The sequence below is a fragment of the Anarrhichthys ocellatus genome, unplaced genomic scaffold (assembly GCF_004355925.1).
Source record: "Anarrhichthys ocellatus isolate YVR2014 unplaced genomic scaffold, GSC_Weel_1.0 scaffold19, whole genome shotgun sequence".
Classification (NCBI taxonomy): Eukaryota; Metazoa; Chordata; class Actinopteri; order Perciformes; family Anarhichadidae; genus Anarrhichthys; species Anarrhichthys ocellatus.
This window is the reverse complement of record NW_022280049.1, coordinates 2,771,883-2,793,613: the sequence shown is the minus strand read 5'-3', so window position 1 is coordinate 2,793,613 and position 21,731 is coordinate 2,771,883. Positions and strand designations below refer to the sequence as shown.

The 21,731-nt window shown below is 42.9% G+C and overlaps 3 protein-coding genes across 4 annotated transcripts in view; 2 read left to right on the top strand and 1 right to left on the bottom strand.

Moving 5' to 3' along the window:
- flt4 (fms related receptor tyrosine kinase 4) overlaps positions 1-3,299 on the top strand; it is a 40,539-nt gene extending 37,240 nt beyond the window's left edge. Inside the window, exon 30 of the mRNA XM_031857720.1 lies at positions 950-3,299. Within this exon, the coding sequence (XP_031713580.1) occupies positions 950-1,169 (220 nt within the window). The 3' untranslated portion in view covers positions 1,170-3,299. The remainder of the gene's footprint in view (positions 1-949) is intronic.
- ergic1 (endoplasmic reticulum-golgi intermediate compartment 1) lies at positions 2,162-17,146 on the bottom strand. Of its 2 annotated transcripts, XM_031857721.1 has the most exons (10): positions 17,024-17,146; positions 12,032-12,093; positions 9,388-9,460; positions 8,859-8,953; positions 6,680-6,804; positions 5,853-5,957; positions 5,688-5,748; positions 5,366-5,466; positions 4,485-4,607; positions 2,162-3,547 (listed from the first exon to the last, which is right to left on the bottom strand). In XM_031857721.1, exons 1-10 carry the CDS (start codon positions 17,041-17,043, stop codon positions 3,440-3,442), a joined length of 873 nt encoding a protein of 290 aa, XP_031713581.1. In that variant the 5' UTR covers positions 17,044-17,146; the 3' UTR covers positions 2,162-3,439. The 2 variants fall into 2 exon arrangements, with proteins under 2 accessions (XP_031713581.1, XP_031713582.1); XM_031857722.1 differs by lacking the exon at positions 12,032-12,093 and having other exon boundaries at positions 17,024-17,145.
- A 3,119-nt stretch (positions 17,147-20,265) lies between these two features.
- Positions 20,266-21,731, top strand: part of dusp1 (dual specificity phosphatase 1) — a 3,583-nt gene continuing 2,117 nt past the window's right edge. The window contains exons 1-3 of the mRNA XM_031857956.1: positions 20,266-20,910; positions 21,150-21,295; positions 21,424-21,643. Coding sequence (XP_031713816.1) covers positions 20,502-20,910; positions 21,150-21,295; positions 21,424-21,643 — 775 coding nt within the window. The 5' untranslated portion in view covers positions 20,266-20,501. The remainder of the gene's footprint in view (positions 20,911-21,149; positions 21,296-21,423; positions 21,644-21,731) is intronic.

Sequence of the window (21,731 nt, the reverse complement as noted above, 5' to 3'; positions counted from 1 at the left end):
GCACTCAGAACAAGAAAGGCCAATCAGACGCAAGGATTTCACCAACCCTCCGCTCCATTGTTCAACAATGAAACAGCGAGATCTAGTACCACATGGACAAGGACGGCAAGAACGAGTGGTGCAACACTGTATATAAAGTGTCTGGATATAACAGCTTACCAGCAAGCAGAAAGATATAAACTTTCATTATTACCACCTCAGGTTAGTCTTAAACACCTTAAGTCAAAAAAAAAAAAAAAAAAAGAGTATGATAAATAGCTTTCATTCTTACTCATATGGAATAGGGCTTACAATGTCCAAAATGTTTGTTATTGTCAACTAATCCCATGAAAAGACCCAAACAAACAATGCGTTTTTCACTTTCCCACTGAATCCAACAGAAGACAAAAATAATTAGTCAAGAATAAATGAGTTTATTAAAAAAAAAAAGGCTAAATAACTTCCTCTATCAGGCACTGTCGTGGTTTTATCAAGCATAACTAAAATGTTGTATTTGTTGGGGACTATTTTTAGTGTGTGAGTATTTACGGTACCATACTACAGTGCACATGTTCACCCAGTGACCTCAATGTGGCTCCGTGACGTGTTTTAATAGTTTTTGGACAACAATGGAGCTCTATGTTAGAGAAAATAAGCCACATTAGGCGACACAGAGAACATTTGTTAGTAGGATCAGTTGGTCTTTCATGAGATTTGTTGACGATAAGGAAAATGCAGAGTCACCAGACTTATACTCTGAGCCCCAATTTCCACTTTTAGCAGTTACAGGTTCAGAGCTTAAAGATGGACCAGAGTAACTTTGGTCTTTAACTGACGTCCCTGTTGAGAAACAATTCATGTTCATGAACTCAAAATGTCCAACACACCTACAGTACAGGTACCTGTAGACTTTATATCCTGATTGCTTATTTCTAAACAGCATTTTTGTTGTTTTTTGTTCTATTCCCAGTCGTATGGGCAGCAGCAGCAGCACAGAGCCGCTGACAGCCTCCCATGGTTCCCTGGGTCGAAGCAGTGGCGCCGGCAGCTCCAGGCACCGTCCCAACTTCTTCAGCCAGCTTTCAGGACAGACCTTCTACAACAACGAGTACGGACACCTGTCCGAGGAAGGCTTCTGCGACTTCTTCTCCTCGCCCGACGCTCCCTGCCTGGCCTCCTCCAACGTGTAATCTAACCAAAGATGCAGCTCGAGAGAATATAAGGGGGTTGAAATAGTGGGTCAGGTCAAGGGAGGCGTGTAGGTTTTAGTAACATGTAACTAGTCCTTTATAAATGAAGATCGGGTTATAGATCCTTGGGACCAGAGCTCACCTCTACTCATCTCTTCCTCTCGGGCGGCTGCCTCAACAAACAGACTGAGCTATATGTGCCTGAACATCCTCTAACCAGCCACTGGGTGGCAGCATTATGACACAAACAAACCTGAAGTATTTTCTTTTCACACATTTAGAATTTTATCTTTTATATATAGAGTATTCTTCCTTCATTTGTACAAACTATGACTAAAATGGGGAGAAATAAAGAAATGTATCTTGTCATTGAGTGGAGGTGGTGAAGCTTGATTACGACTCGACGCCATTAACATTAATTAAAAGTGACGGAGGTAAACGGAGGATGTAGGGCGAATAAAAAGGAGTGAGTCACGCTAAGCACCTCTTATCAGAGCTGGACGTAAGCATGACAGCTGTGACAGTTTAACACCCTCTTACATGCTCACATCACAAACGTCAACTTGCAGGGTGTTGATTCTGGCTGCCAGTGAGCAGCTTCTGGGTGCAAAGTCCTCGTTGTACACACACACTATTACAGCTACTAGAGCTCAGTTCATGTTTCAAAATCAGAGGTCGAAATGTTCCATTTTCAGCTTCTATGAATAATTGTTGATTCCTGGATACATTTAGGTAAACCATCAGTTTCAGGTGAAAAAGGGGTTCAAGCAGACAACTTTGATGCGAAATAATCATCTTTTAAAGCAGCAGCTCACTTCATTCTTAAAACCAGCACTCCCTGACTAACTATTTTAGAGTTTATTATAAAATGATAGGGATAGTACTCCCTCTTAGACTCGTAAAAGAGCAAATCCTTAAAACTGAGGAAATAAAACTTGTCGAACGGCTGGCAGCTGGCTTATAGAAACCTGAACACATGGAGCACACAACAGTGATTTCTATGGTGCCTTTACTTGAGGAACACATAGCATTACAGAGCAATTTGAGGCGGAACAGGAAGTGGATGACCTTAGCAGTAGAAAGAGCAGTTTCTAAGGGCTTGTGATTATCACTGTTCTCCATTAGAGTCTTTTAAAACAGTACAAAAGAAAGAAAAATGACCAAAGAGGACAAACACCTTGGCCTACAAGTTCTCTCCTTACAAAACCAAATCTCTACAATTTACAACGTCATAGAAACTCAATGAGTTCACATACCGTGTAAAAAAAAAAAACAGAAAAACTGAATCATTTGCTCTCTTAGAAAAAAAAACAGACATTCACTATATTTATGCAGTAATTCAAATGCATTGGGGAAAAAGCCAAAACTAGGATATCAAACAGCATTGATGAAATATTGGTATAAATTGACTGAAAGATAAACAATGATCAATGTATTAAAAAAAGAAATCTCTTAAAAAGTGAATCTACAAAACAAGTTGTAACAGCAGCCGTTGAAACAGACACATGAGAGCTGATGGTAACCCTGTGCGGTGGAAGAGTAAACCCAAAGGCACATGCAGTGAATACTGGAGATACAGTAAGAGGTCACATGATTCAAAATGCAGTTTTATGGACAGCGTGACCTACGGAAACACTTTAAAGTTCAGTCTGGTCTTATCAACCAGAACACTTCCTTCAAATGATAATTCCCTTTTTGCGGCTTACAAACAAAACAAGTACAGTTAGACCAATACTGTTTTTTAAACGTTTTAAAATGAATTTAAACACTTCGTTATGTCTGTAAATCATTCAGCCATAACTTGAAAACTTCCCTATGATTGAATATATGTGGGGGTTTGTGTCAAATTGTGCACCAAACGTTAAAAAAAAAAAAGATTGAATGTCAGATTTTTGTTTTTTTTATACTTCAAAGAAAATCATGTACAGACTTCAAATACCCAGACTGGTTGAACCCTGACACACAGTACTTGATCTCCACAGTAACAAAAGAGCTTCCCTCTCCTCTCCTCTCCTCTCCCGACACTGAAGACGGAGGAAGCAGACATGTGATAGTCTGCGTCCACACGTCATCAGAGCAGATGGAGCCTGAGAGGAGCTTAAGTAACTGAGCCGTGTAGCCTGGTAGTTAGATCGAGTGCCGGAGCCACTCCTTTGGTCGCTTTGGAGCAACCTCCAAAAGGAAGTGAGTTAGAGCAGGATTGGATTCAGCTAACAGGCTAACAAATTTGCACTTATAAATAAGATGTAGGGAGGAGTGGGGAGCAGTCCTCATGACATTTTCCCAATCTGGATCTTCTTCCAGGCCTCTGAAGCGGTGAATATACAGGAGTCGATGATTCCTGCGACTGTGAACGTCCCGCCGATGATGGCACAGATCTACAGGAAACACAAGTCACTCCGTCAGTCTCACCGGTTTAAAAAAAACAAAACAAAACAAAACAAAAAAAAAACAACTTTGTTCTCCTCTGGTTAGAAATTGCTCAACAATCTTACAATCTCAACAATGCTTGTGATCACGTTAAATAACAACAATACATTTCACTGACACCTCAGTATGTGCTGGAATCCAGCAAAGAGTCCTGCTGCAGCTTGACTCATAATCTTAAACCGTGACTCATAAACGCACTATGCTTACAGTCATGTCCTAGCCATGCCAAGTCATGATGAACCTAAACAACTCAAAGGACAAATAATGGGGTAGATCGTCAGCCAGGCAGCCAATTTAATCCTGACCGCATTATCAGTCAGAAGGAAACCTTGCCGATGAGGTGGTACAGGCTCGGCCAAAATTCCTCAACCGATAAGGTCGAGTGGGGAGAGGAGGCGGAGAACGAGAAAAGAAGAATGCAGGAGGTCAAATGTACAGATTAAATAACCAAATATAAGCTGATAAAAACTGGTTATGGTTATCTTTGGAAAGAGCCAGGCTATCTGTTTCCAGTCTCTATGCTAAGCTAAGCTAACCGGCTCTCCACCAGCTCCTGAGGGGAATATATGCCTCTGTAGCTGCTGAACGCTCCACTTTGTCCACCGGCTAGCTGCTAACTCCGTCTGTCTGCTGTTTGTTGCTGGGTGTCAGTTTATCAGAGCCATGCACCATTGATAAGAGTGAACCAAAACTTTAAAGCTGCCAGCTGTTGATCCAAAACAACGAGCTGAAAGATGCTAAACAATTAAAAGATTGTGTTTAAAGCCTAAAATCCCAGTTTTTACTGTATTCAAGACCTCTTCAAGACTTTGAATGAAAACAAATTGACTTTATTTGAACTAAGATATTTTTGTTCAGGCGAATCCCAGAGGAGGATTAACTCACTGTTGTGATGAAGCGGTAGACGGGCTGTCTCCTCTCTGTGTACTTGACTGTGATTGGACTGAGGTCGTACCGGAACCAGATGGCCGGGATGATTCTGCCCGTGTGGCTGTAAGCAACGTACTCCTGTGGGGGAAAAAAAAGAAAGCGTGTTACAAACTTCATTTTTGGAGCTGCACGTGGCGAGAAAAATTGATTTAATAAACAGACGTTTCAACCCATTGTGTTTAGAAATCAATTTAGAGCAATCTTGTTATTTCATTCTCATCTCCGGTGGTGGCAGCGGCGGCGTTTATGAGTCATTATAGAATAGCTTTCAGATGAAGTCACTAAAAAGTCATAAATGATTCATTGAAAATGAATCTTGGCTCACTAAATAAGTAAGTAAGAAGAGGCTACAATGTGTTACGCAATAACATCGACATCAGTGAATTCATTTAAATCGCATTACTGCAAAAAAAAACAAACAAAAAAAAAAACCTAAATTCACCTAAAGAAAAAAAGACTGACACATTGAAGCACTGATTCGTGCACTATTCTTTATTTATGCTGATTTTGGAATAATCTGCTCAGGCCCTGATCCTCCTCGATTCACAGCTGACCTGCGCTGTTATTACTCCAAACTCCAAAGCAGCTGTCCATCAACACAGTTCTAGGAAGTGTGTTTATGGTTTGTTGACATCTGGGGAGCGTTTCCAGTCACTAGGGGCGAGCTTTCACTTCCGGGTGAGTGCACAAGTTAACGCGGCAAAACACGCTCCGGCCATATGTTGGGATGGTCCCGCTGCTGCCTCAACATGTGCAGAAACAACGTACGACACAGAGGGTTAGGATCTAACAGGTGAGGGGAAAGGGAACACGGGATGATAGGAGGGAGACTGCACCTTGTTGGCTACCGTGTACTGGTAGGAGAACCTCTGTTTGCCTGATAGGTCTTCATACACCGTCGGTACAATCTTCAGGATGTAGTCATGCGAGGCCAGAGCTGCAAGAGAAGTAAAGTTACAAGTTAAAGTGTCCAAAAATGGATGTAGTTTTGATCACGACGCAGCTGCCTGGAGCCTTTCCATCCGAGATGCAAAGTCAGCTGTGATTCCACTTTGGATTGAAAAGACGTCCCACTAGGCGTCTCGTTTCATTGCATCACACCTTACATAAAAGTCACGCAGTGGATACGAGGGGTACATGTGCAGCGTGCATACGTACGATTAGATGACAGCCTGTCAGCCCCTCCTAACGCATTGAAGGCTCCTTGTACGTTTAGTACCTGCGTGACAAAAGAGAAAGAAGAGATCCGTGTTCAGCCTTGATACCGTTAGATTTTATCAGTGTCCATTTTTCCCCACGGTGTGTTTTAGTGCGAGTCCCGACCTGGAGCTTTTCTCCAAAGGCCAACTTGTGGATGTTGTGAGTCATGTCCGGGCTTTGGGGCTGCGCTGTAGCGCTGTGCGTCGACACATGGAAGTTTCCTGGTACCTGAAGACACACACACACACACACACACACACACACACACACACACACACACACACACACACACACACACACACACACACACACACACACACACACACACACAGCGAGGTAAGTTAATGTGAGCACCTGCAACACATTTAGTTAACTACTGACCGAGTCTAAACACACGCGCGCGATTGGTTGGAAACCAAATGGCCCTTGTGTCCGGAAGAAAAATCCACTTCAACACGTTTCACAATATTTCCAAATATTCCACAAGCAAGAGTGTTAAATGGACAACTGCTGGGTTAATCATTTTAAATGGACTGGAAAGACTGACGCACACGATGGAGGTAGGACAAACAGGGCTTCCCGGGGCCCAGACTGCAGACGTAACTGAAGCCGATCCCAGAGCTCTTAAATTGAACATAACTCAATTTAGACTGGAGGAGGAAGCAGGTCGGCTTCATTCGTCTCAGACGGGGGGCTCTATGTTTATCTCAAGTCCAAGACAAAAAAACAACATATAGTCTGAGAGTTTATGTCCCACAAAAGATCCTAATCCAATCTATCATAATGTAATTACTGGACACAGGGGGAAAAAAAATAACTTTAGGCTTTCTGTGAGGCAGCTCAGCCATTTAAACCTCATACAGTGTGTGTGTGTGTGTGTGTGTGTGTGTGTGTGTGTGTGTGTGGGTTATTCTTCTTCTCCTCTCTACTATGTGGTGATGAGGCCTTACTTTGTTAATGGTGAACTCTCCCTCAAAGCGACAACCGTCCCCCTGGTTGAGAGGAATCTTCATGGAGTTGTCTATGTGACCGACCTCGTGGCGGCCCATCTCATCCTGGATGTCCAAACCCACCACTGAAGAAACAGGGAGACATGGGAGACAGTTAAATATAGAATGAAGAAGAGACAATATGACACTAAATAATAAGCTGGTTGCAAACTTTTACCATTTTCAGTGCTGAGACAATTAATCAAACAATAGAAATGAATCAACTACTATCTTAATTTGTTAAGCAAAAATACCCAACTATGGCTGCATCTAACACTTAGTTTGTCAATTAATTACTTATTTTGTTATGACTGATCAACTTGTTTCAGCTTTACACCAAAAATGTTCTGTTTTTCTCAATTCTGTACAATAACCTTGATCTTTATTTTAGTCTTTGAGTTCAATGAAATGAAAGAAACTACACGCCAGCGCTCACACAGACACACAATGATGAATACATGTCAAAACAAACATCATTATAAATAGAAAATAAGTCAATTATAGAAGTCGCCTGGCATTTTTCCAGGTTTCTTTGGACACTTTATGGACCAAACAATTAATTGATTAATCAAAGAAGTTATTGATAGTGAGAATAATCATTAGCTGCAGCTCTCATTTCTTTTACAGGCAAAAAAACTAAAACAAGTACTTTTTTTTATTTTTTTTATTAACAGTGGAAGAGAAGAATAAAAAGAGAAACTCTGCAGAGAGTGACCCGCAGAGTAAACACACAGAGTCCAAACAGACCACCTATCCTGCCTGCCTGTCTGTGTTTTTCCATCTAGACTTCACTGACCCCCCCACCCTCCTCTCCCCCTCCCTCCTGCAGGCCGCCGCGTGTTGGCACACTGGCAGTGGCCTATTTTCAGAGCCAGGCTGCGCTGTGTGTTGGCTAGCAGTGCAGAGAGGGACGTCTGCTGGACCTGTGCTCAAAACCTCCACATGCCGTCTGTCTGACCTTTGACATTCAAGACAACTTCGGCTCCCACTCCGTCTCTCAAAACACAGTGCACAAACACTAGTCAAGTGTGCCACTGTGAGTGCGTCTGAGCCGGTCGTTTCTCCTTTTTAAGACATTTAGAATGAGAAGTGTGTTCATGTAAAGTGGATGGGGGGGCGGGATGAGAATTATTATACGGTTATTACACGCAGTTCTGCTTTTCCATGAAGTCACAAATCAAGACCTGGCAACCCGTAAAAGGTCAGTGGAGGGAGACGGTGTTTAAATCTGGAACAGCAGAGCAGAGCAGATAAACAGTAAAAAGGGATGGAAATGATTTCTCCCTCAGAGTAAATTTGTAATGGATGACAACCTGTTTGGAGGCCCGGAAAAATATATGTACAATATTAACTCGCCGGGAGGACGCTGAGAAACATTTCTACTCATTACATGCAGCTGCCGAGTGGTTAGACCAGCGTGTGCACTTAAAGAGGGCCCCACATTTCTGCAAATAAACAACCACCATACATACAATCACAGAGAGCTTTAATTGGAAACGGCATGAGACCGCCTTTGTTAAGGTATGCCATGAGTAAGGTCGTCTGAACACATGGCCAACAGCTGTGCGTCTGCATGCCAAAGCCTCTCTCGCAGAAATCCGGCAGCATTTATTAGCTTTGCCATTTTTGGATATCGCTTGAATCGAACAAATGTGTGTTTTCTGTGCTGCCAGAGCCTCGCCAATTTGTGCACACGCGTTGTGTCATTGGGCATAGTTTCTGACGGGAGTCATGAGGAGCAAATAACCAGTGACAGCTCTCCGTCCCCGCCCACTTCTCTGACATCGAAGCACAGCGGAGGAGCCGAGAAGTCAAACTTTGATCACGGCCGTGTGGCCGCACGGGATCAAACGGAGGCAACACAGACGGGAGGCCGGCCTTAGATCTCGTGTTATCTGGGTAGCTGTGTATGCAAACCATTATGTAGCTTTACTACTTCTTTATGAGAGTCTTGCTCTCTATCTAAGGCATCATTTATCTTTTCATTTAGCATGGTAAGCATGATACGGTCTGATAAAGCAGGAAAACAAAACCATAAAAAAGGCCCATATTAAAAAAAAAAAGAAAACACACAAACAGGAAGTGTAATGCAAAGAAATGGTGTACGGTTGTATATATTATTATATTATTATATACTCACAATCACAGTGTAAGTGTGGCAAACTGACGTTTAAACTCACTTCTATCTTCCCACCACTGCTTTTATCTGGATCATCCACATACAGTTCATTTACTCTGTAATGGACAGAGAAGAGACAAATGGTTAGGTAAGCTTGAACCAAACTTTTAATGAGAAGGAAAAAAAAACAGTCAATTAGAGCAAAAGAAGACGACTTTAACATCTGAGAGAGTAATTTCCTTCCTGTTACACCCACCCCGCCGCCTCCCCTAGTCATCCCTTATTACACATGACCATGAGACTGATGCATGCACAAAGACAATTTCCTGTGTGAAAGCTGCCTCCATTCATCGGTTACAACACGGGCCGAGCAGAACACGTCATAATGAGGGCATCGACATTCATCGTCAGCTCCCCCGTCTTGTATATATTTCAGTGGATCCTGAGCCCGCGTGGCAACAAACGAACCGTCCTCTTGACGTTTGTGTTTCAGCCGCAGGATATTACGAGACGCGGACTAATTCGGAGATTTGATGCCTGCGATACCTACATTTCTGTGGCTATGAAGCCCGTCAGCTCGGACAGGAACAGGAAGAGGATGAAGATGCAGCAGAGGATGGAAACTGTGGGCAGAGAGGAGGAAAGTTAGAATGGACACCTTGTTTAAACACTTCACTCACTGCTGATCTTACGCATGGCATTTATTTCACATTCATCTCAAGTTACACCGACATTGCAAGGGGTGATGCAAACCAAATGGGCCGGGTTGTTCCAGCCTTTGGGAATGGCTGACCTAAGATATTCACATTAATTAAATCACAGCGGCCATAAAGAATGGCCCTAAATAGCAGTTTTACTGCCGGTGTTAAGCCTGCTATTATGCAGGTTTTTAAATGACCCTCCTTCACTGATTGTACATTAAATACCAGCACAACAGGCAGCCATTACAGCATATCAGCTCTAAAAGAGGTGAGCTCATGCTACACAGACCCTACAAACAGCTTTTTTTTTTGGTTTCCTTCAACAAACTCGCACACCGACAATCTCCCCCCCCCCCCCCCCCCCCGACTAAAAATAGCTCCTACAAAGAAGACTCAAAGCTAGACAGAAACCAAATTAGGAATATTAACCTTAAATAATAAGTGTTTTTGTTCAGCCTGAGCCTAAATAAAGCCTGGGCTTAAAAAGGAGAAGCTCAGGCTGCCCGTTTCATTTCATGTGTGAAACTAATCAGGTCACATTAAACGTCGTCATGTGTTCACTAAGATAAATATGGAAGGAACTGATCTGTGGTCTAACCGGTCTGACGAGAGCCTCGGTCAGAGAAGCGCTCTCTCAGCAGGTGAGGCGTGTTTACGTGGCAACTGTCTCCTAGGATCTCACAGTCACATGACCTTGTGGTTGGCAGCGCCCAACCTGCGGCTGGTGGAGGCTTTACATAAAGTAATGTTTAACCAACAAACAATAGGGAGTGTCGCTATGACACACAGGTCACCGATTCAGGTTCATAAGAAGACTAATTCTTCCCCGGGGCTTCAAAGGAAGGGGATTACTAAAGATCAGCGTGATGGGCTGCTACCGTTTGAAACCGCTCCACAACGGAAATACTGACAAGCCGAATGATTTGCAAAAGACCTCACGTGAACGGTCTTGATTTTAACTGGAGCTCACACACCATGTGAGGAAACGGGCTCAAAAAGTTGCTTAATTCCAACAGAGAGCTTGTGACACAAAGATCGGACACAGTAACACCATGAATCACACCGTTTCAGATTGTTGCACTGCCCAAGGCTCATTTTCTCACACGCACACACACAAACATACATTATGTCCAGAGACCACTGTTATTGTCCAAAGTAAGTACCGTAAAAATTTTACCCAAAAGGAATGGGGCCCTAAAACAGAACAAAAGCAGACGGGGTCAAATATTCGGCCTTTTGTGAAGAGGGGAGTCTCAGAACCACACGAGCCCTGATGTGAGTCGACCCGCCGAGGGTGAAGCAGTAACAGTCTAATATCCAAATCAACCCGATGCCCTCACCCCTAGACAGTGGCTGGAGACAGGAAGGGTGTTGATTGTGCACAGGAAGAACTTCCATCCATTTCCTCATGGGCGACAAATAAAAACCCCCGCGTGTATATCTTTAGCAAAGCCATTCTCTTCCCTGTGATCCAGGAAGGTGTTTGTAATCCGTGTTAAACTGTCCACTATCCAGTGACAGCACTGCCTATCCGTGATGTCATCAAGTTTGTTTTTGGGGTTCGTCATTCTGTTCGTCAGCTGACCAATGAATAACCAATACTAGTAGATGACTAAGTGGAGCCAAAAGGTGTGTCATTGGGTCTTTTTTTGTCTTCAATGAAGTGAATAATCAATACAGCTCCATGATTACATATCGATGACAAGCAGGAAATCACATGACCCGATTCAGATTGCCACTGGTTTTTCTTCTCTCAGGTGCCTGAGGCGATGGCCATTAACATTCTTACCAAACTAGTTTGTGCTGTAACAGGTACTCCCTGTGCTCAGGACGCACCTCTGCGCCGGGACAGGCAGGTACTTGAACTACAGCTGTTCTGGCCTGCCTAAACTGTTTCCAATTTAGCCACCTCCCTAAATGACATAGCATGCTAAACAGTAATCGTAGTAGCTGACGTGTCAAAACAACAAGTTGTGGTCTTAATATGACGCTGGAACCAATAGCTACTTAGCTAAGCTTGGCACAAAAATTGGAAACAGCTAAATCAGACCACCAGCTCACTAATTATCGCATCAATATCTCACTTGTTTAATACTCGCATTAATGGAGGTGTAAAAGCAATAAAACTTGTCGTGTAAATTTGTTACAAGCGGCTGGAGGATTGTTACCTTCGCACAGAACGAGGCTAGCTGTTTCCCTCCGTTTTCAGCCGTTGTGCTAAGCTAAACCCACCGTCAACTGGCGGTAGTTTCATATTTTAAGTGCAGACATGAGAGTGGTATCAATCAAGTGTGTGTATTTTAGGTTTGACACTGAATGGGGAATAGAACTTCATTGGCCCAAACTTACTTGTATACATTTTACATGATTAACCCAACATACATATGTGGACGAGTGGGCAACTAAAACTTGATTAAACAAAAATATCCAAATAAGAAACACCCACAAATAACGCTCATAATCTGGGCCTGTTGTGGGTGAAGGACTACTCACTGAAAGCTCCCGTGTATGTGGGCTGGGTGAGATCTTTTGGCACTTTCCTGTAGATATCGAATCTGAGGAAAGAAAGGAAGAAAGAGAAAGGGGAGTGAGAAAAAAAAAGAAGAGAAAAGAAAATGTAAACACTACGTGCTGAGAAGAGAAGAACACTCTGTACCAACAAGGCTGCGCAATATTACGAAAGAGTGGTGGAATGTTAGTTCTGGACCGCCGCCACTATACACAACAGGTCCAGACACCCAGCAACACACACACACACACACACACTCACACACACATATTTTACAGAGTAACACCTCTTCGTTTGAATGTGTGCTCTGTGATCCTGACCTAACCTCAACAAAGGTCTATGACGCTCAACCAACATATACACAGGAAAACACAAAGCCGACAAAACACAAACACAAACACACACACACTCTCACACTCACGCACACACACACACACACCAGTGAAAAGAGACACACTTGAATCATAAACACAACTGCAGTAACACAACTTTAAATTATATAGTTTTCTCTTCTGGAAGTTACTGTACAATTACATACAGCGACACCAGCAGTGAAGGATTCAAGCTGGCACAATCCCACTTTATTCTCGTTTAAATCTTCAACTTGACATTTCTCGCTTTGACTTTTCAGACTGTGTGTGAATCAGAAGCTGAGGAGGATCATCGCAACCTGACATAATCCACTCTCTTATGAAATATTGTTTCTCAGCTTGAAAAAGCTGAAAAAGTGTGGGGGGGGGGGGGGGGAAATACCTGCTACTCAACACCAAAACTATTTAAGTTCATGAGTTCTCGCACATGTCCTTTTTGGGCAGTGAAACATTTTCGACCCCAAACTTCATCGCTGACCAACCCCACCCGCTCCCTCTTCCTCACTCTCACGCTCACTCATCTCCATCCCAACACACTCACATCTGTTCGCGTTCCTTCCACCGAGAGCGGTCGGTGAAATAATCCCAGCTGATGCGTAGCAGGACAGGGGGAGGAAGTGGGAGGGACGGCTTCCTGTCCAGCCCAGATCCCGCTGCTTCTCTTGTTTTGCCTCAACTTTCACTCCTTTTGTTTTCGTCTAGCGCTCAAGGACCCCCTGTATCCTAAACACCTCAGCCAGCTCCCCTTGGTCTCTGTTTCAGGATCATAATAACGTCGAGGGTAACACACTTCCTGGATGTAAAGCTCTAGTGTGCAGAGGGAGGGTCTCTTTCCCCCCGTCCTCTCCAAAGTCTACTAGTTCTGATGATTTCCATATTTCTGACTTCAGTTCAAGGATTGCATGCTCACCTTAACTGTCACTTTTAATGCATTTTAAAAAGATCTTGGTTGTATCATATCACACAAAAACCAGCCATGTACGTATAAAATCATGTACATTTTTGCACACTGCACGCACCTTGCCACCACTTTTGAGGATCCTCACTTCTTGCTGTAGGATCACACAAACACCTATTTTTAGCAGTCACAGTTTTTCCCACTGCTAAATTCGAATACGTGTGAGGAAACTAAATCTCACTCGTCTGGTCAGTCGCGACGCGAGATGGAAACCGATGCTAAGCATGTGAACTGTAAAAATAGTCTCCGATGGATGTTACTGTACAGTCTTGTTATATCTGGACACACGGTCTGAATTACACTTCAGGTTAAGGGCAAATATACCAATATGGCATCGCAGCACTATCACCCAAACCGGTCCACAGATGATACAGTCAACCCTAACACGGGAGTTCAAAGTCTGTCCATCGATTTCATCAGGATTGTGAAATACGCGGACGACAGCACAATTGTAGGACTGATGTCGAGAGACGATGAAGACGTCTACAGACTGGAGGTAGAGAAGTCAGACTACTGGTTCAGGGAAAATGCCCAGAAGGAAAAAAAAAAAAAGAGACTTCTGACATTATCCTTGACTTCAGAATAAAACAACCAATAGAGGAACTAATTTCATCTACAGCGAAACAATTATAAAAAACAACTAGACGTTAATGCACTTTTTACACATTTTTATTTAAATAAAATATACGATAACTCCAGTAAAGCGTAATTTGTATTACACCAGTTGTTTTTAAATATACGACATCAATATATCTTCATTCAATTAAACTTAGATATGATACGGCAGCATTTGAAATGCAAAAAATGAAGTTGTTTTGTGAAGAAATACATTCAGTATTTCTTTAACGCATCATGATGATTTAAAATGTCCTGATTGAAATGCATCATTCTTAAATACTTAATATAATTAAATAGTTCACGTAACATATCGAATACACTCTGGCTCACTTATTTCCAGGTTGGATGAGAACTCAGTTTCCCTTAATCTTCTCTGCTCAGAACACTTTGTATTCGTGAATACTAAAGCTCACTCTCCAGAGTTCAGCTCTCGGTGCGTTGCTGATGTTTGTAATTTCCTGAATTACAGTCAACACACCTCCCTCCGTCACTGCTCAGTCTTCTGCAAGGAGGGCTCGCGTGTTATTAGTGAGGACATGGTGTACCAGCATCCCTCTGTTGACACCACAGGGCCGCTTTTCAAGAAAGTGCGAAATAGACCGTATGCCTCGCCAAATGAGTCATGGTGAGTCAGAAGTTCATTCTCTTTTATGTATTGCAGCAGCAAAAGGCAGATAACGGATGTTTATGATGAACGTTCTTCTCACTTTTGATCACGAGCTATAAGCTGCACATGTGCCTACGCCTCTCTTTTACGTAGGGCTTCAATTCAATCACCTGCCGGAAGTTTACGTCAAGTATCAAAACAGCAAACAGTCGCTCATCACGGCCAAGATTGAAAGACATGGCATCTATTGACACCGAGCTCCCTTACTGAAGTCACCGTGGTCTGATTATTCGAGGAGCAAACACATTACATCATCAGGTTAGCGCAAAACCAAACTCCGCATGTGTCAATAAATGACATAATCTGAGGGTCAATTAAACTTGGGGATAAAATCCTTTCAGTTATTCACTCAGATGAGCTGATGTCATTCTATCCTCATCATTAGAAGCGGATCTTTGTCTATATTACTGCTGAAGAACCAGTCAAGAGCAGCACAGGAAGACAATACATTCAGCTATGTTATTCCAGTGTTATTACCATTTTAGGTCCTGTGTCGTGGGGGAAGGCATTTCAGAACATTCACATCCAGTCCGATATGCGTTTAGTAATAACACATCAACAAGATGTGTATAGAGGAAGCATTTTAAGAAAACTCTTCCTAAGATGGTTGGTTTATGGATGTGAATGCAGTCACTCTGTTTCAAACAAATATTTTAAGTACATTTTAAAGGATAAAGTCGGTGATATTCTATATTTCTCTATTTTCATCAACAAAGAGTCGAAAACCAACAATTAACTGATCCAACTAACAAGCAACCAAAGCAATTCTGCGGCTGCAAACGCCCTAGAACACCAAACGTGTATTAATCCACAGCTGAAAATAGTCCTAAACAAATGCATTAACACCAGTTTAAGTAATGTTTTCTTAAAAACTACAATACCCAGCTGTTTTAGGAAATGACTAAGCTTTCTTTAACAATAAAAACAATATATTTGTGAGAGACACAGACAGCGAGCATAAAGTAACGACAGGTACATTAACATTAACACAATGCTGGTCTTTCCACGCGATTTGTTGACAATCAGAAAAGGAATAAAACCAGCCGAAGCACTTTTATAGTCAATCAACTGCTGGTGTTGATTAATATATTTAGTCGTCAAAGACAACATAGCATTCTGGGAATACACGCTGCCCTAGCTCATGGTGTAATCTACAGTAATCTATGTTGCTACACACTCTCACGCTGGCGACTAACCCCCGTGTGTTTCTGAACTAGTTAGTTGGTCAATCAAACTAATTCCAGCTGTTGCAATGCAGGTTTTTGTACGATCGAGTGAGAGAAGCCTCTGAACGGGACATGACCACTTGGTAACCCTGTGACACACCCGCTCTCACACAACCCTCACACATAGGTCATCTGCTGCTGCAATGCAAACGAGAGTTACGCCAGATCCTGTATGTTGGTAGATTCAAGACGAGAGTAACTGTGACAGACGTCTCCTGTGTGCTACCCAGGGCTGCGACTGACCACCGTGTTCAAGGTGCTCGTTATGTCCGATCAACAGCCCAAACCCCCCCCCCCCAACATGTTAGATTTACAGTTCTACAAAACACAGAAAAGCAGCAACGCCTCACATTGGAGAAACTGGAACAAGAAGATGTTTAGAATTGTTGCTTTAAAACGAGTGAAATTATAAATTGTTGGTTGCAGTTGTACTTTACTTTCTGATCAAATGGAAGGATATGTGGCTGCGACCACAAGAGTTTGACAGACTACCAGTCAGTACAGTATCACTGCCCAAATTAGGAAGTGCCCACACTCCTATATTTTGATAAGGGCGTGCTCTATTGACAGTTCCAACAGCCCCGAAGGTGTGACTATTGTCTCTGTGTCTGATAACCCACGGTATCTATAGGTTAGTGGAATCGTCAGGTGTATTGCTGGATGTGTATTGCGTGTCTTTGACTGTTTATTGGTAGCTAATGAATCTGAATGCCTTTACACAGAAAAGGGTACTGTGATGATTATAGAGCATGGATTTGTGAAGAAGACTAGATCAGGCCATCACGTTTGTTTCGTAAAACAATGTGACCGTCACTATGCCCTGAGGCTTCACGTGTTACAAACATTAGGACGCATCGGGGGATGGATGAGGACGTCTGCACATGCGCAGCCAGGAACCCTCACATAAAAAAAACTCTTGTGAGCGTACCTGAACATCACTCCACGGAGTCAACACAAACTCTGCACCCCATGCGACGATGTGGCCCATTCATGCCACATGTTAAACACCACTGTTACAACTTTGACCCGCTCATTTAGTGAGCGATGCTTCTGCCAGCCCTTAATTCAGACTGTGAAAACACCGCCATCGATCCCTTCATACCTCATCCCAAAATGAACGGAAGCTCCGTACTCACCTCCTAACATCGAAAGGCATGATGCTAGCACGTTTAACAGGGAGGGGGGGGATTAGCGGACAAAGGGCTAACACAGAGCTCTCTTCAATGCTACCGGTTGTTCATCGGTACCGGGCTGACGTCAGCTTAGTACGCTTTGCAAAAGCCGATTGGCTGAAAGCTACTTCCGGTTCGCTCTGATTCTACTTCCGGCTGCGACGTTTTTATCAGGTTTGTGTTAATAAACGTTCGTTGAAAACTTTCTAGTATTTAAAAAAAAACATAATAGAAGCGATTAAAATAATACAAACAAAGAGCGGGTCTTGTGACAATTCGGAGCTTTTTTTTTTCTCCGTTTTATTACATTATTTTTTTCGGGACCATGTACACAACACATGAATATCATAGAGAGAAGAGATGTTTCTCACCAGATGTAACCAGTCACTTTCCATATGCAGCACCTGGGCAATCAATACATTGTAGGGTGGTCTAGGGTAATACTCAGTAATACAGTATAGTATAGGCTTAAAAGAATATCTTTATCAACATTAAAATAATGTGTGCGTAATCCATCTGTTATTCCTTGGCCAGATACTCAAAAGGCATCCTAAAATAGTATAAAAAGACATATATAGATTTATATGACCAATATAATAAATATGCACCAAATAGTAGCTTACAGTAGTATACTATATAATTTAGGCGTAGTTGAAAACACATTTTGAAGTGTTTATAAATGTATCTGTTACTGTAACTCCTCATGTGAAACCTAGCTGATGCAACTGGGGATTGACAATATAATGTAATACAACAACATAATATAGTTGTGAGTGATTCTTATACATATGATATCATATCTTATACCTTATATCTGCTTACATCTACATTCATGTGCATTATAAATGATTTATTAAGTACTACTTAAAGTAAAGTGTTACCAACCTGTGGTCAGAGTAACTGCTGTGCATTCTGGACCGTTTTTTAAGTTTGCAGACAAACAGCGGACCATAAACCATGTGAGACGTTTTTTATTAAAATTCATGTGGTGAAGTCTAATGCCCCCATTGGCCCCAATCCCACCAGCTACACTGTTTGAATGACATACAAAAAAGTCTTGGAACATTGTCAGAAAAGCTTGCAAATTATTCATCAACATGTATTACTTGTTAGTGCAAATGGGTAACAGGGTAGAACGTGTAGTGCTTGGTAAGTTGACTATAAGATTGGCAAGTTAATTTGTGTGTGGGTTTAAAGTTTCAACATTACTAAATGTTCCCATTACGGTTATCCATTTTCATGTAACTGATACAGAGGTATTTTTCAACTATGTTCCCATCATAACCCAGAAACAGAGAGCTGTATGCTTTGATGATGTTGAAAAAATATGTTATCTCCATCAGTTAAGGTTTTTCCCATGTTTTCTTTTTTTGTTCTCCCCACACTCAAATAGACTGTAGATGAAACTAAACGTTTTTGTCTCAAATAACTTGTTTGTTGTCGAGACACTAGAAGACAGGATAGGCCCTGTGTTTTCCCACTGATGGCTCAGCTGTTGCCCGTAGTGACAATGACAGTAAATAGGCAGGGATGACAGCAAGTAACAGCAAGGTCGGACCGCAGAAAATGCCTCTGTGTCGTCCTCTGTTTCACTTCCCTTTCTGCGTGAGAGAGAGCTACGGTTGGTTACGGGCCATAATTATGGAACTCCAAAACAGAGCAATAACTCAGGCTATATGCAAATATTCACACTCAGACACACCCAGACAGGTTTGTATTCTGAGAGGACATTTGTGCGGATAAATGTCCACACTTATAGAAGAAGAGTTTTTTGTTAAATGAAATGAATGTTTTGGTTTCAATCATACATGGTCTTATTTGCTGGTTATCATGGCCCTTTTCTACTTCATGGAAATACACAATTGCTTCACCAGGCCCCTTCTAGCTGTTATTGCCTACAACGTCACCAGGTGTTTGATTTCTTTCCTACCACATAAAGCTATCGCCCTGTGACTGGAGGGAAGATGGATTTGAGGACAAAATGTTTGGTAAAGAGTGTTTTCAGAGCCACGTTTAACCCGTCTCCATAGTGTGTAACATTCCAGCATGTGTCAAACAGTTGACTCATCTCACAGGACTGTGAGGTTAAACCGGCTGGAAAGTTTTTACACTTTGTTGTGATTGGTTAAGTTTATGTCTTTAAAGCCTCCCCTCCCCCTCATCCTCTCTCTCTCTCTCTCTCTCTCTCTCTCTCTCTCTCTCTCTCTCTCTATGTGTGTGTCTGCATGTCTGTATGTACTGTAAGATATGTCCCAACAGTACTCGTCTTCAAGTCTGCTGAGTAAACATTTATTTCACAACAAAACAATGCCGGCATGACTGCTTTGCAGTTTCAAAACCCCCTCTTGTCACTAGACGCCTATTGTCTGTCAATAATGATCCTCCTGCTTCCATATTATGAGACTGCAGTGTTGCCCATGAGTCAGAAAACCACACGAATGAACGAATCAAAAAGGGTTTCCCACAGTGATTGCAGGCTCATCATTCTTGATTTTTAAAATAAACTTTTTTTGGTGGTCAAAAACTCCGTTTTGATTTAGGCCACGAATGAAACAGAAGGGGGCAGGTCAAGAGATCTCCATCTGCTGTTGTCTTCCTGGCAGACCATGTTTTGTTTCTCAGCATGTGGAAATTTACTGGACTTCAGATTTCTATACAGTGATTAACTTTTATGGTTAGCCTTTGCTCTCGGGGCATTGAACACTATGTACCTCTGGCTAATAAAAACAAAGAATAAACCTTTATGGCCCCCATGGCCTATATTTACTTATTATCTTGTTATTTGTCAACTCTCAGCTGAAGAGGCAAAATAGAAATCTAATTAAACACTAACATCATGGAAAATTTGGCAAATTCCTTATTTGCTGACACACGGACATTTTACGCAAACGGTTGGTAATTTGGAAACATAAGATTCATGAATTCTACACGCGTTTATAAAAGATAAAACGAAAACAAAAATAGACTCCAGTGTCCCAGTCAAAACGTTCTTGACATTGCGTGCCCGCGTACGTGCTGTGCGCACGTTAAGAAATGTCCAGCATGTGCACGAGCCCCTTCCTGCTCTAGGGGAGGAGAGTCGGGAGGGAGGAGAACGGGGGGGGGGGAATGACGTCTGCAGTGCTGGCAGGAAGCCAAGAAGGGCGGTCCACCTGACGTTAGTGCCTTCTCATTCACAGGCACGAGCCGTATATAAACGCTCTTCAAAGCGCTCAGAGGCAGAAGCAGCTCACTGTAAAGTTATATATACTAAACTTTTAAAGAAGAACCTAAAAACTACCGGATACACTCAAACAAGAGGAAAGGACTAGCTTCGATATTCTTAAAACTTTGTTTAAACCGTTTTATTTTCTCTGAACAAATAGCCGGAACAAAGGACTCGCCGCTTCAAACATTACTTTTGGGGAAACCTAAACTTCTGTTTCACTGCCGTACAAGCTTTATGTATCTGGATTTACTATTTAAATCCCGCCGTCCTACTATGGTCATAATGGAGGTCCCCACCATCCACTGTGAGTCCCTCCGTTGCTTGTTGGAGGACGAGGTCCCGGGCTGCCTGGTGCTGGACTGCCGCTCCTTCCTGTCCTTCAACTCGTCCCACATATCGGGCTCTACCAACGTGCGCTTCAGCACCATAGTGCGCCGGAGAGCCAGGGGAGGTCTAGGACTTGAGCACATTGTCCCCAACGAGGACACAAGGAACCGACTCCTGTCCGGGGAGTACCAGTCGGTCGTGCTGCTCGACGACCGCAGTTCGGACTTAAGCCAGGCGAAGAAAGACGGGACGTTGATGCTCGCTGTTACGGCCCTGCGTCGCGACCCCTGTGGAGCCAGGGTTTTTATTCTCAAAGGTAAGGGAGAGATGAAAAAACACAGGTCTCTTACTGCCTCACGCAATTATTTCACTGTATCCTAACAACGGGGCAACAAATGCGGATTACAGCTGTCACCATACCAGCTGGTGCTGGAGTAAACAATGTTCCAAAATAGACCCGTGAGCAGTTGTCACCCTGTTGGAGACCCATATTTAAACGTGGCTGTGCCTCGGTGCTGTGATCTGATAGACATGTATTGTTTCTCCCCTTCGCAGGTGGTTTTGAGACCTTTTCCACAGAGTATCCAGATACGTGTACCAGAGCCTCCCCTCCACAGGGGCTTAGTTTGCCCCTGAGCTCCAGCCATCCTGAGAGTGCAGACCCAAGCTGTAGTCCATGCAATACTCCTTTATATGACCAGGTCAGTATCTTTAATTGATTGAGTACACACCACAGATACTCAATAGCACACGTTTGTGTCTTACTTCCTGTTGTAGTGTTTTGGTGCTGACTGAATGGGGTTGCTTTGTTTACTTTCTTTCTGTGTAGGGGGGTCCAGTGGAGATCTTGCCTTTCCTGTACCTTGGCAGTGCTTACCATGCTTCAAGAAAAGACATGCTGGACATGTTGGGGATCACCGCTCTGATCAACGTCTCGGCCAACTGTCCCAACCACTTTGTGGACTCCTTCCTCTACAAGAGCATCCCGGTGGAGGACAACCACAAAGCCGACATCAGCTCCTGGTTCAGCGAGGCAATCGAGTTTATCGGTGAGTAACGTCCATCATCTTTACCCCCTTCACGCTCCCTCAACTGCCAAATGTGAGCGCCTATCACAGCTGTCACCACCAGAGCCCA